The sequence below is a fragment of the Notolepis coatsorum genome, assembly GCF_963971535.1.
Source record: "Notolepis coatsorum genome assembly, chromosome: 8".
Taxonomy (NCBI): Eukaryota; Metazoa; Chordata; class Actinopteri; order Aulopiformes; family Paralepididae; genus Notolepis; species Notolepis coatsorum.
In genome coordinates, this window is record NC_140172.1 from 116,292,110 (window position 1) to 116,307,280 (window position 15,171).

A 15,171-nucleotide genomic window follows, 5' to 3' on the forward strand; every position below is an offset into this window, starting at 1 on the left:
GAACTTGACTCCGTGCTTACGTCTACGCACAGGTCAGACCAGGCGTACCTGGCGCCCAGTGGTAGAATATATTATTACAACAAGGAAATGAGCTTCTGTGCATAATAACACTGGCATGTTCTGTACAAACCGTAGTTCATTATAGTTCATTGTAAAATAGCAACAGTAGTGTAATTATGGTCAAAACCCTATAAATAGCATTTGGAATAATAGATCTTTCTCTCAGAATGAATGCAGCATGGTTTATATAGCGTTATCGGAATATACGGGGTGTAGGCTACTGACTGACTGCGCTCCGCGTAGCTTGATTGATTGATTGATTGAAAAGTTTATTAACAGATTGCAGAATGGGTGCAGTACAGTACAGCTCAGTACATACAATTGTTAATTGGGGATGCAGACCAACTTTCGTCTTGTTTACATCAGGGTCCCCCATTTTCAATTCATCATAAATCATAAAGCTCAACTCGTTATTATTTTGCGCAGACCGCAGAAACACGGGAACGTTTTGATTATATTTAAAAGGCTTTACGTTAAACGAAACAAGTGGAATTTCGAAGCTGTAAGCAGAATACAAGTCATATGAATATAGTGTTCTTCCCCCTTTTTACTGTATAAGAAAGAATAGAAAACGCATTGCAATGCCACCAGATAGTGGACAGACTATGTATATGATGGGATTCAAGTTCGCGTTTTTGTTGATCATAGGCATGCTATCAGAGTATGATATCTTCAAACATTCTAGAACATTTGTCGTCACAGATCATGTCCTAATAGAACATAGGCTATGGCATGGATCGTGATATTGTGTGGACTGTAATTATTACTGTACCGGTACCAGTGCCACCCATTGTGACAACAGCCTTGTGAGTCCCGCACACAAACATGATGGAATTCAAGTTCATGTATTGAAAGGCAGGCTACATCATACATGCAGTGAGATTCATTGTTCTTGTATATGCTCTCTATTATTGTTTATATAGGCTACCCAATACTGACATCAAAATAGATTGTAGTATGCCTCTAGAAATCATATGCAGCAGGTAGAAAATTTACGGGAGATCCATCGCGATTTGGAATCAAATTGAGGAGAACTTTAATCCCTGGGTATTAATCAAACAACACGGGAAAAGGCAGTCATATTCCAGCGCGGTCTTTATTAGCCGACAACAAAATAGATGCCTCTAAAAATCATATAGCCAATCGAACACAACTAATAAAGGCATTCATATTACAGCACGGTTATAATGACACACAACCAACGCCAAACAGTGGTCAACGAACGGTCTTTATTAGTATTTTGAGCTGTCCAGGCAGAATTGCAGCAATGGTCTTAGGGAGCCGTTGATATCTGACATCACCGTTTACAAGTCCGCCTTTTATTTATCCCATAATACGCGATAGTGTCTTCTTGGTTCGACAGCAGTGAACAATCTTCGTGGAGTTTCTCAAGAGTTCCGCTCGGGTCCGTCCATTATTTCACATCCCATGGGGGGTGTTTCCTCATTTTCATGACCATATATGGATAATCATGCACGAGCATTGACGGTAGAACAAAGTGGTATTCATCAACACGGAGGAGCATAGAGCCTGCCTACGCACCGTGTGATGAATCCCGACTTCCCTGTGCGTACACTAGTTCTACATTCCGTGCTTACGTGTGGAAATAGGTCATGTTCTACGTAGAGATGTTCCGATACCATTTTTCCCTTTCCGATCCGATTCCGATACCTAAGCTTTGGGTATCGGCCGATACCGATATTTATCCGATACCAGTGCATAAAAAAATAAAAATAAAAAAAATTATATAAATTATACCTTTTTTTTTTTTTTACAGATACTGTTATACTGTTTTTTTAGTAATAACTAGAACGTATGGTATTTATTCAACAACAGGTGATTGTATAGATTTGTATTAGTATCATTAATCAATGAGTATGGGCTGCAGCACTGCAGATATACCCTACTCCAATGATCCACACGGACATTAAACGGTGTTGCACTCGCTACTCAGTGGCTCTGCAGATATACCCTATTCAGTCTGTAAGCTAGTGGCAGATAGAACGTTCATGTTGTGATTTTTGATGCAAAATAAATATTCAACATTCTCTTTTGAAACTCCGCCTCAGACTCTTATCCTTTGGCACTTGCTGTACTTTGCTTGCAGGTCTGCAGCCATTATTGCCGGATTATGAATAGCACCAACTTTAGACACGGTAACGTTATCAAGCTAAGCTAACTGACCTAGCTCGTCTTCCCGCATTGACATTTGATAACGTTAGTAATAGTCAGCTAACGCTAGTCCGTAGCTACTTAACTTAAATACAATTCACCGTGGGTGCATTATTGTTGATAGACGGTCACGGACAGTGTTAGGTCCTGGAGAAAGGACAGGCGATCATCTGATTTGATGTAACGTTAAAGCGGATGTTGTTCCAACTAGCTATCTTTCCAGCTAATGCTATCATAACACCAGCCAAACACATCCCGATTCCCGTCCGAGCTCCCCGTCACACCGCACTGTCGGAGACAATGGAATTTAAGAAAGTGTATCTGCTGTTAAAATGACACAGCATCACACTTTAAAACATGTTCATTTTATAATCCTCACTCTCCGCAGGACTCGGCAGGAGATAAATTACATCATGGGATCGGAGGCTAGAATTTACGTGTACTCGCCGATACCAGCATTTTAGGCAGTATCGGCGGCATTTCCGATACTGGTATCGGTATCGGAACAACTCTAGTTCTACGCACACATTGATGAATGAGGGCCCAGGACTTTGTGTAACCCAGCCATCTCAACCTGAGATAGTATACACAGCAGGACAAGGACAGGAAGGTAAATGAAATCAATACCAGGCATCTTTTTGACACAATTGTGATTGGAGGATCAAGAAAAGAGGGCGAGTTTGAGATAGGACACCATCAGATGTGTCAGACTCAGGCACCTCCAAGCCTCCAGTCTCTGTATCCCTTTGTTTTCCACCCCCTCTCTCTCTCTCTCTCTCTCAATCAGGCAGGATCATCCTTGCCATAAAAGACTGGTCACAACTATTCTTCTTTGCCAGATCGTAGACTTACATACTGTTAGTCCAGTTCCTATTCCTATGCATTCTCGTGTTTTTGATTCCTAGTTACTATTTCGTGTTTTTGGCCATTTGAGATTTATAACTTTGTACCTTTTTTGTCACAGTCTCGGCCTGACTACCCCGCATGGGGATTCTCCTGCCTGTCCCCTTTTGTTGGTCCTGGATACTCTGTTTTACCCTGTGAGTTTTGTATTATTTTCTGTTCCCAGGCAATTGGACTTTGATCGTTCCTGTGGTTTATTAACACTGTGTTGCTTTTTTGTTTGGGCTTTATCCCTTTTGTGTTTTGATCTGTTCACCCCTGATCCAATTATTCACCTGTACCATTGTCCCTTGTAAATAAATATATCCCCTGTTGGGTTTTCTCTATGTACCTCATCTCATCTCGTTTGTCTGCGCTTGGGTTCTGGCATTAGAATATCCGTCACAGAAAGAGAGTGGAAAATCTGTTACATCTGTACATTGTTATGACATGCAGTTTGTCGGTATTTCAAAAGTTATAATGATGCCTGCACTTATAAGAGGCATGTTGGGAGTGTTCTGCATATTATGCCTGTAAAATTGTGGTAGACATTGGCTAAGGAGCTAGAGCAGTCGTCTGGTAATCTGAAGGTTCCCGGTTCGATTCCGCCTCCTACCCGCAGCGTGTCGAAGTGTCCTTGAGCAAGACAACTGCTCCCGATGAACAGGTTGCATGGTGGTTGCCCCTGCCGTGAATGTGTGAGTGTGAGAATTGAAAAGCACTTTGGATAAATGTGCCCTGGGACAGTCAGTATTTGTGAACCTGCATCTCTCTCTCCCTCTCCTAAAGCAAGAAACCACCCTCCCATCTGTGATGTAAATGTAAATGATGTTACCTGGATCTAAACTCCCTAGACAACTAATGGAGCTCTGACTGTGAGACCATAAAATATATGTGTGTGAATTCCACACATTGCTAACTGGTTTAAGAATTTAAACCCTAATTTGTGTGCAAGAGCTCACACATGTACTGTATTTTATGGCCACAAAGTCAGAGCCTCATTCATTGTCTATGGAGCAACCCCAGATTTTACATCCAGGTGACATGACATTTTTTTTTTATTCTACTTTTTCTCCCATTTTCTATTTTTCTCCCATCCCAATTTCGTATCGTCCAATTCCACCCTCCCCTGTCTCGAACGCTGTTTCATGCCTCCCACAAGCCGGCTGTAATGTGGACGAAGCCATACTGTACATTGCACGAGTCCCCTCTGGTACTCGAGGAAGCAGCCGTCGCATATTTTCACCTGCACAGCGCGATCTTTCAGCGTCGGGGGTCTGCGCTTTGGAGGGACGCCACCCCCGTCGCTTCCTGATTCTACTGCGCAGGCGCACCAACCGACCTGTAGGAGTCGCTGTCTACAACGTCCGATCCCCACCCATCAGCTTCCCACCCCCTAATACTGCCAAATGTATTAGTGTGAACGACCAGCAAAGCTGAATGCAATGCGGAGAGCTGGGCTCGAACCCAGTGTCTCCTGCATTGGTGGTGAGCGCCTTGCCCACTGCACCACCTAGCCGCCCCGTGACATGACACATTTTAAGGTTCTCTCTCTCTCTGATTTCTAGCTTTAGGAGAGAGTGGGGAATGTTCACAAGTATTGACTGGCCTATCCTGGAGAACAGGAAGAACATGTGAATTCTTAAGATTCTCCCTTTAAATGCATCAGCAACTATCTAGGACCACAGAATAGAACTATACTGTCACACATGCGTGTTGTGCTCACTCATTACTAGGGCATCGAAATGCAATACTTTTTATCGTATCAATTGAATTCTATACTTCAATACTATCGTGTATCTAAAAAGGCTGTGGTATACGAAATTTGTTAATCTAATAATCTAGTCTAATCTAATCAGCGTCAGTGATCCCATAAGCATGTTTGTGCCAAGATATAAAAAGATTTATGTTAAACCACAATCATCCAAGATGTAACAGAACCTCAGATTGGCTCACACAGCAGCACATAACAGCAGCGCGCAAAGTAAGGTATCGGGGCAAAGTATCTCTTTGGTATCGTAAAAATGTTCTATTACATAACTGATTGTGACCTATAGCAGATGCAGCAGAGAGAGGAATGCTGCAGCCAGTTGGTAATTCCCATGGAGTGTCATGCATACCAATATGGCGCAATGCCCTAAACATAACTCTTTGGTAACGTTTGTCATTTGATGACTAACACCTGTTGTGTGTTATTATGAGTATCACCCATTATGTGATTACAATCACCTGTGGTTTGCCCCAAGATGTCAGCAATGATGTAATGGAACAGTCTCGTAGCCAGTATCTTTGGAACAACATAGCCCATCATTTTCATGGAATTCTGCAGTGTGCTTGTGTGTGTGCGTGAATGCAACAGCTCATATGGCAGATTTTTACCTTTTAATTGTTCTTCTGATTGAACATCACAGGTCAAGAACAGAGTTTTATCCGCTCCATACTGTTCATCAAAGGTTCCCTTCAAACTCTTCCCCACCTCTTCATTGAAATCTAGTATGGCTACCTAAAAATATCAAAAAGTCAGTCAAATGCATTAAAAACGTTCTGGTGTACAAACTCACTTGAGATTACATGATGTCACACTGGCTACTGGTCATTGAAAGCCATGAAGTTATATAATTCTGATTTATTTTTTACGAAAGGGTTAAACACTCTAACAGAATAAAAACAACCCCCATTACCAGAATAAAAACAACACCCATTATACCCCCAATCATAAGAATACAGAGTTTAGTTTGTTTTTTCTTTTTCACACAGCGTGATGCAGTAGCCGTTATACGGGCTATTGAAAACAAAATGCATGTTTTGGCAACATTCTTCATCTTCACAGAAAATCTTAACGTTACCTTGGCGCCGTTTTCTAGAAGTATCTCCGAGAAACCTCTCCCTAAACCTTGGGCTGCTCCAGTGATAAGGGCGATTTTACCACGTAATGCCATCTTTGCAATATAAGAGAAACCTTTAGGGAACATTCACTCTCTGAGAAAGGTAAGTATAGTCTACAAAGTACGCGAAATTAAGTTGAAAGACAGTAGGCGATGTGGTTGTGAAGAGGGATACAATAAAGATACTCTTCGAGCAATGTTCAATCACCGTACTGTTATCTCGCCATGAACTTGTAAATAGACCCACCTACGCGCATGCGAGCTCCACTGATGTCTCGTTCTCACCCAAAGCAGCCAGGACTAGCAGCGCGGCTGCTTTCAATCCATTTCCTATGTAGAGGAGCGCGGCGTACACGCGGTGCTGCATACGCTCCTCTACATTGGAAATTCATTGAATGCAGCCGCGCTGCTATTTTGGACTGGAGGCGGTCGGAACGGCCCTTGATGGTTTTGCCGTCTGGTCCATTTTCTATCGGACGGACCAGATTAAAAAAAACATCTAAACTGGATACAAACAAACACATAAATAAATAAGGTTTTAATATGTCAATTGTATGAAGTGTTTAGGGCAGGATGTTCTTGTCAATTCAATCTGTTTGATTTGTTAAATTCATTTTATGGTTCCTTTCAACTTCAGCAAGTTTCAAGTTTGTTTGTTTATTATTTGTCACATATAATACATGTACTTTACGGTGAAATGCTTGGTTCTGTATGATTGAGCCCCTGAGAGTGTGCTTCATACAGTCAAAAAGTAAGTAAAAGAGGAATATACAATATACAATACAATCTAAAGTACAACCTAAGTACAATCTAAGTATGAGTAGGCCTAAACATTTGTAAAAATGCAGACAATGAATGAGGTACAAATGCGGACAATGAGGTACAAAACTTTAAGGTAAGGTGCAATGAATGTAGTGCAAATCTCTTTAATAGATAGATACATATAATGTACTTTAAAGTGTCTAAATTAAGTGAGTGTCAAGGTGAGTGTTTGTTTAAAGTGAGTGTGTGCATGTGGATGTGTGTGCAATGAGTGTAGATGATGGTGGGAGATGTCATTGAGCATCCTGATGGCCTGGGGAGCACCAGGAGTTCTCGGTGGCCTGGCCTGTGCTGATAAAAAATGTCAGGAAGTCCAAGACCCACTGTTTGTGTTAAATAACGAGACAGGAGACTAGAGCGTATCCACTGTGCATCTGTATTGAATCCCAACCCATAACACAACAGCGTACCTTACATCCTGGTCCCTGCTGGACCGTACCAACACACACACCATTGTGGGGGGGTTTATATAACAATCCCATTCTCTTGTAACATCTCCTTTTTTTTAGATAACAATAGTTACAGCATCCCTTAGTGCACATTATTATTATTACAAGAAACCCCATAAACGTCCTTATTTAAAACCCTAACCATCTGTTCTGTGCATTTTTTCCATTTTTTTTTATTTTTTTCTTTTTTTTACCATACCATACCATACCCATTAACCAGTCTCTATAAGTCCAGTCTTTGTGGCACTCTCACCAGCCTACCACTGGCCGTCCTGTACTCTGGCGCCGGTGGAGGGTCCACCACAGGCTGGTACAGGTCGCTCCGCCTGAATGGCCTGACTTCCTGGGTGATAGTGTCATTGCCCGTGTTACTGTCCATCCCTTTGCTGGGCGGACTGCTGTGTGGCTCCACAGGTGGGTTGCTGTGCTGCACTCTGTGTTGCTCCGGGCGGCGTCCAGTCACATCCCCCTCCGCTGGTCGCAGGTCCACCCGATTCCGCCGGTAGAATGTCCCCTCGACATCCACCAAGTACGATCTGGGGGCCACCGGTTGCAGGCACACTCCTCTCCTCCACTTGCCCGTCCTGTCTCCAGGCAGGGGCTTCATTCTTATGTCCTGGCCGATACACAACTCGGGCAGATCTCTGGCCGACTTGTCGTAACCCAGCTTGGCCGTTTGATGCTTAACCCGCAGCTTCTCAGGAACCCCCGTGACCACGCTGGGGCCCAGGAGCGAGTCAGCGACCGGAAGTGGGGTCTTCAGTCTCCGGGACATCAGTCTCTGCGCTGGGCTGCTGAGCATGCCCTCTGTGGGCGTGTTCCTCCACTGCAAGATTGCCAACCATGGGTCGTTACCTGCACTAGCTGCTTTCTTGCACAGGTTTTTCACAACTTTCACCGCCGATTCAGCCTTTCCATTAGACCTTGGGTGCCTGGGCGAGGACATGACATGGTCGAAATCCCATTCTTTTGCAAACGTTCTAAATTTCTCACAGTCAAACTGAGATCCACAGTCCGTTACCACCCGGTCAGGCTGCCCGTGGCGTGCAAACTGGGCCTTACACCTTAACACCGCGGTGTCTGCTGAGAGGTCAGGGAGTAGCTCTATTTCCCAGAAATCTGAATAATGATCAACCATGAGTAGGAAGTCCTTGCCCGCTTGTCTGAACAAATCCATACTGACAATCTGCCATGGCCGTGTTGGGAGTGCATGCGACATCATTGTCTCCCGCTGCTGCTCATGAGAATATTCATTACACGCTGAACACTGGCTCACGTAATCCTTGATTTCACCCTGCATGTTGGGCCAGTACAGTGTGTCTTTGGCCTGTCTGTAGCAGGCATCTCCCCCTACATGGCTGGCGTGTATGCGTTTCAACATTTCTGCCCGTAACGTTTTCGGCACTATGACTCGCTGACTTTTGAAGAGCACCCCATCTTGTGCGCTGATCTCGTCCCTGATTGACCAATACTCTCTGATCGCCAGGGGAGTCTCCTCCCGGTGATCTGGCCATCCCTGGAGCACTGCCGCTTTGAGCAACTGAAGGGTTTCATCTCCCCCAGTGTGTTGCCTGATCTGATTCAACCGCTGGCTGGTGACATTCAGATAATCAGCCTGATTAATCTGTTCAGTGTCCTCTTGTGCCCTCTGCAGGTTGCAGACTGTGTGTTTCATGTATCCCGTGTCCGTCCTCTGTGGTGGAGCCGTGGCCCTGCTCAATGTGTCACTGATGTGCATGTCCGGGCCTGGCTTGTATGTGACCTTGAGGTTGTAGTTCTGCAGCGTGAGCAGCATGCTCTGGAGCCGTTTGGGTGCAGTGAGGAGGGGTTTGTTGAATATCGAAATGAGTGGCTTGTGGTCCGTTTCCGCCACAATCTCCCCCCGTGCATACAGATAATAGTGAAAGCGTTGGCACGCAAACACAATACTCAGACACTCCTTCTCAATCTGTGCATAGTTCTGTTCTGTCTGAGTCAGTGCCCGCGATGCGTACCCTACTGGCTGACCCTCCTGGAACAGACAGCAGCCAAGTCCTTTCTGACTTGCATCACTCTGGATGGTGACCGGCTTGGTCACGTCGTAATATTTCAGGATCGGGGCCACTGTGATCAGACGCTTGATCTCCTCGATCGCCGCACCATGTTTGGGAAGCCAGTGCCATGGGACGGCCTTGTCCAACAGCCTCCTCAGTGGCTCGCATATCTCAGAGAGGCGGGGCATGAACCTTGCGAGGTATGTCACAAACCCAATAAACCGCTGCACCGCCTTGGCGTCCGTGGGGTGTGGCATGTCTTGGACCGCCCTGACCTTCTCTGGGTCTGCGCTGAGCCCCTCTGCTGACAGGATGTGTCCATGAAACTTGACTTCTCTGAGCCTGAACTGCAGTTTCTTCAAACTTAGCCTCAACCTAACCTCTCTGCACCTCTCCATGAGTGCTATCAGTTTAGTGTCATGGTCCTGTATAGCCTCCTCTTCTGTCTCCCCACAGCCCACTACCAGTATATCGTCTGCGATGGGCTCTACTCCACTGAAAAAAAAAAAAAAAAGCTCATGCTGCTTTCGCTGGTATATCTCTGGGGCCACAGACACCCCAAATGGCAGCTTTAACCAACGCTTCCTGCCCCAAGGTGTCCAAAATGTGGTGGTGTAACTACTTTCCTCGTCTAGCCTGCACTGTAGGAAAGCATCCCGTGCATCCACAAGAGTGAAAACCATTGATACCAGAGACTGTACATGCGTCAGATGGCCGGCGGCCACTTGTTCTACCCAGGCAGGAACGATCTGACAGGTCTCAATATCAACCTAGGCAGGAACGTTCTGACAGGTCGCAATATCCACCTAGGCAGGAACGTTCTGACAGGCCTCAATATTACGCGCCAGGCGCGAATTCAAGCGCTGCGTGTAGGTTCTGCGGCACTGCGCACAGGCGCGGACGGGAACAGTGCCCAGCCTATGGCAAGACCTGCCGCATTTGCGCAAAACTCAATCACTTTGCTGTAGTATGCATGCAGAGAGGCCAGGCCACCCGACAGCTACATACAGCAGACATTGACACTGAATACCTTGAGAATATGTACAGTGGGGAGGCTCACATATACACGGCAGAGAGCATAGGGGCAGTTCAGGGAGGTGGAAAAAAATGGTTCCTCAAATTCCGATCAGAAATTATCCCAGTTACTTGCGAGATCGCCGCTCATCTTCATCTCATCTGGTGGCGGTATTGCTGTTGCCATGGTGATGCTGTGTTTTTGTTTGTAGCTTAGCTCGCCGCAAACGCTCACTGCTTCACTCCCCGACTTCTCCTTTTCCTCGATTTCCTGTGCCGTAGCGCACCATATCCGTATAATTACTCACGTAATTATAGCCACTTCTGACACCATGTTTGTGTTAAATAACGAGACAGGAGACTAGAGCGTATCCACTGTGCATCTGTATTGAATCCCAACCCATAACACAACAGCGTACCTTACATCCTGGTCCCTGCTGGACCGTACCAACACACACACCATTGTGGGGGGGTTTATATAACAATCCCATTCTCTTGTAACACCCACTGGCAGAGGTCGTAGTTCAAGCTCAGGTCTCTGAGCTTGACTACGAGCTTGGAGGGGACTATGATATTGAATGCTGAGCTGTAGTCAATAAATAGCATAGTTCCCCTGCCTCTTGTCCAGGTGTGATGCTGCTGTGTGCAGCACATGGGCTAAGGCGTCCTCTGTGGACTTGTTGGGGCGATATGCAAATTGCAGGGGGTCCAAGGTGTTAGGGAGGGAGGAACAGATGTAGCCCTTCACTAGCTTCTCAAAGCATTTCATTGTTATGGAGGTGAGAGCTATGGGCGATAGTCTTTGAGGCAAGTGGGCGTGGATTTTTTTGGGTACAGGGACAATAGTGGACTTTTCAGACAGGTGGGAATGACAGACTGTTCTAAGGACAGTGTACTGTAGAGCCTTTACCTATAAGCTGGTGGTCCGTCCGCTCGTCTTGACGGTGCTGGGCAGCTCCTCCTGGTCCGTCCGCTCGTCCTGACGGTGCTGGGCAGCTCCTCATCCGTCCGCTCGTCCTGACGGTGCTGGCGTGTCTTGGTCCAGATTGTCCACGTTCCGCGCAATTCTAAGCGTAACAGTGAACCAAACAGTTGTCACTAATGTCTTTCAGCGGCCTCAGAAATCAAAACGCTGTCTCGCTGATCAGCTGTTGAATCTTGAGCGCCGAGCGCGATTATCCTCGTCTTCCAATAAATAACAACAGCAATTGTCCATTTCAAACGAAGAGCCTAAGTTTTTGACTAATGTAGAGCCTTTACCTATGTGATGTGAATGGGCCGAAGTGATGACGTCAGGAGCAGGGACTCAAGTGGGTCATTATTGAACGCAGGTGTTTTTTGATTGTGTGCTGGATGAGACGCTGAGACTGTTTGATAAGCCAGTGGGTCTCAGAGATCGAGGTTGGAGCACGCACGCAGTAACCAGACTCTGTTAGGGCCCGGGGGGTGGGGTCGATCGTGGAGAGTTATCCGCCGGCGATGAAGACAAGCTAGATAGCCGTCCATAGTTCCCGGTAGCAAGAGGAGGGGAGGCTTAACCTCCTGGAGATAGTTAGGGACGGGACATAGAGGGTCTGAGTTACATCGCTCCCAAAAGACTTTATACTCGGCTCGTCCTCGCGGACACCGAGTACGTTACCAGGTTACAAATCCAACTGTATCCTGGAGGACCACGTGTGCCGAAACATTCGTCCGGAGAGTGGACGGGGTCCAACGCTTCGACCCTCGGGGGGGGTCGCGCCGTGCGGCGAGTTAAGTCCACTGTTACCCACACTTGCACTTAATATAGGATTTTGTATTACAGTCTATTTTTATAACTATGTAGGCCTACTGTATATATATATATTGTATATGGGATATTGTGTAATTTCTATTTACCTTATCTGTATGATATCGTGCCCTTAATTAACCTGCATATTCGACTAGTCCTTTTATATGCCCTATTTATTATATAGCCCAGGCTGGTATATATTGTATAGATATTGTGTGACCCATTGAAGGGGAACAGGGGAACCAAGAGGGAGGAGTAATTCGGACCTGGGGGAGTCTGCTATAATTAGTGTGTTCAATTGATCCATTTTCTACCGGTGCCTATTTGGGAGTGTGATTAGCGGGCCGTGTGTGTGATTAGGCATCCCCTTTGTATAAACGTGCCGTGCCTCTTAAAGAGGGTGTTTTGACGTGGGTTACTGTAATAGGATGTATCTATGCATGTTCATAATTGCGTGCCTCATATCAGAGGGTGACTGAGTTACGGTTGCAGACGACCTTTACGTGGTCCGATTAGTCCCCCCAATTAGAGACCCCTAGTACCTGTATGAATTAGGTGTTGTAATAAAGTGTCTTATTAGACGTGAGGCCGTACCAAGTGAGAGAGGTGGCGGAGGGTACAGCGAGAGGGTGGGCTGATAGCGGTAGGCGATGCCCTAGATATTCACATGGACCAGAGCTGGTCGGATAAAGTGTGTGTGACTATTGTTGTACAGTGTGTATGTACCGTACCTCGTTCAAACTAAGGGTTGTTGCCCATATATAAAGTGTGCTGTGAGATGTGCTCCACCTAGAGGTGAAGGGTTTACCTATAGATGTGATAGTGCTGTAGTGCTGTAATGTATAGAGTGATTAACTTAGAGGTGATATAAATTTACCTAGGGGACGTCTGTCTATACCTGCTGCATTCTCTGGTCCTGTTAAACCCTGCATGTCACAGAAGGGAAAGATGTATTGGCTTCATGGCTCATAGGTTTTAATTAATAGCTCAGTTCATTGTTTAGCATAGGACTTAAATAAATAAAGTTGGTATTCCTTGTAAACCCGGTTGTGATGTTGGTTATTTCAGGCATCTGGATAAATAGCAGTTTCCCTGCTAAGTAGCAGTTTCTCCTGCTACTGGTATAACTCACGTATTTATTACATTGGTGACAGCGGTGGGATATAGAAAAAATATGCCTGGAGATAACCAACCGCCGGCTGAGGCCGGCTCAAGTCGATCAGACGCGTCTCCTTCCCCTAGTAGTAATCTGGCTATGTCCCGACCCATTTTTATGCCTGAGACTTTCACTGGTGCCGGCCGGGAATGGTCTGATTGGGCTGAACAGTTTGAAATGGCCGCGGGGGTTAATAATTGGAGCGAAACATTGAGACTAAAATTTATGAGTCTTCTCTTGTCAGGTCGAGCCCGAGAGGTATATGGTGGGTTATCGGCCGCCGCTAAAGCTAATTATGCCTTACTCAAAGAAGCCATGGGTAGATGCTTAGAACCATGTGATAGTGATGATTGGAGCAGGGCCACCTTCTCTTCTCGTAAAAGGTTACATAAGGAGAATATCCGAGAATTTGGTATTGCGCTTCGGAGGCTGGTTGTTAAAGCGTACCCCTCAGCGGACGCCCACACCCAAGATTTATTGGCTAAGGATCATTTTATTTCTAATGTTGGGAATGGGGAATTGCGAGTTAGCCTTCGCAGTGCCAAACCTACAACCTTAGAGGATGCCATTAATCTGGCTGCAGAATTGGAGCTGATTAGGGAGTTGGAGGGCAGTAAATTGGCCTCTGATGCACAGGTGCGTGGAGTCACTGAGCAATCTGGGCGTGACAAACAAATGGATACGCTGCTGGGGGTCGTAGAGGGCCTGCGGCAGGAAGTTAAGTCTCTGAAAACCACTGTACAGACTATAGCCAATTCAAGCCAATCTGTTCCTAAACCTACACCTCCCGTGTCTGCTCCCCTTCCATACTCTGTTAGTGCCCCCACTCCCCAGACTAGATGTGAGGGAGAAAGAGAGAGGGGTTGCTGGGAATGTGGGTGTAATCGTCACTTCAGACGCGACTGTCCTTATTTAAAGGGAAACTAGAGGGGGTGTGCACAGAGGGTCCAATGCCCGCCCCCATTTCTGAGTCTACTGTGGCCCCTGACAGCTTGAAGGGTGGTTCGGGATATCTCCAAGCTAAGATAGGTGGGTTAGACTGTCATGTACTTGTAGATACTGGAGCTTCTAGCTCTGTCATTCCTAAACAACTGTGGCTCTCTGCTACAAAAGGGGGATGTGATCTGTTAGATTATGTTGGCCAGGCTACAGCAGCTAATGGGGGGGGGATGAGCATTCTGGGATGCTGGCAGACGGTATGTCAACTGGAGTCACTCGCGCTGGTAGCAACATTTTTGGTTGCTGATATTCCCTCTGATGAGATTTTGCTTGGATTTGATTTTCTTTCAACATATGGTGCGGTGGTTGATTTGGGAAAGAAACAATGTCAGATAATGGGCAGGAAATTTCCCCTGGTTGACCCTAACCCCTCATTAGAGCCTCAGGCTGTGACAGTGTTGTCTGACACCCTGGTGCCCCCACGCAGTGAAATAATTATTTTGGGTCAAGTCCAGAGCAGATGGGGAGATTATGCAGCAGCAATGCTGGAACCCTCCACTTCCATTTCCAAACAGTGTGATGTTTTGGTAGCTCGGGTGGTATGCAGAGTCCAGCAGGGCACATTACCAGTGAGGGTTATTAATGTCACTAATGAGGAGATTATGCTAAAACGTGGCATGAAAGTAGGCACCCTATTCACTGATATTGAAATAGAGGAAGGGGGGGCGGAGCTGCATGACGAGAGGGAGGGGGAAAAAACCTTGCAGCCTTGGACAGTTGATACACTCATGCGTCAGTTTGGCGTGGAGGAGAGGGGTCTTGCCTCTGACGAGTTAAAGGCAGTCAGGGAGATACTGCACAAGAACCTCACTGTGTTTAGTCAGGGGGAGACTGACTTAGGCAGGACTCCTCTGACCCAGCATGAGATTGATACAGGGGATGCAAAGCCAATAAAAATGCACCCCAGAAGGGTTCCCCTCCATTTACA

General features: G+C 46.1%; 1 protein-coding gene across 1 annotated transcript in view; it reads right to left on the reverse strand.

Annotated features, from left to right (window-relative positions):
• LOC311232803 (15-hydroxyprostaglandin dehydrogenase [NAD(+)]) overlaps nucleotides 1-6,207 on the reverse strand; it is a 43,238-nt gene extending 37,031 nt beyond the window's left edge. Inside the window, exons 1-2 of the mRNA XM_084319603.1 lie at nucleotides 5,961-6,207; nucleotides 5,494-5,617 (exon numbers count right to left, since the gene is read on the reverse strand). Coding sequence (XP_084175729.1) covers nucleotides 5,494-5,617; nucleotides 5,961-6,086 — 250 coding nt within the window. The 5' untranslated portion in view covers nucleotides 6,087-6,207. The remainder of the gene's footprint in view (nucleotides 1-5,493; nucleotides 5,618-5,960) is intronic.
• Between the last annotated feature and the right edge of the window lie 8,964 nt (nucleotides 6,208-15,171).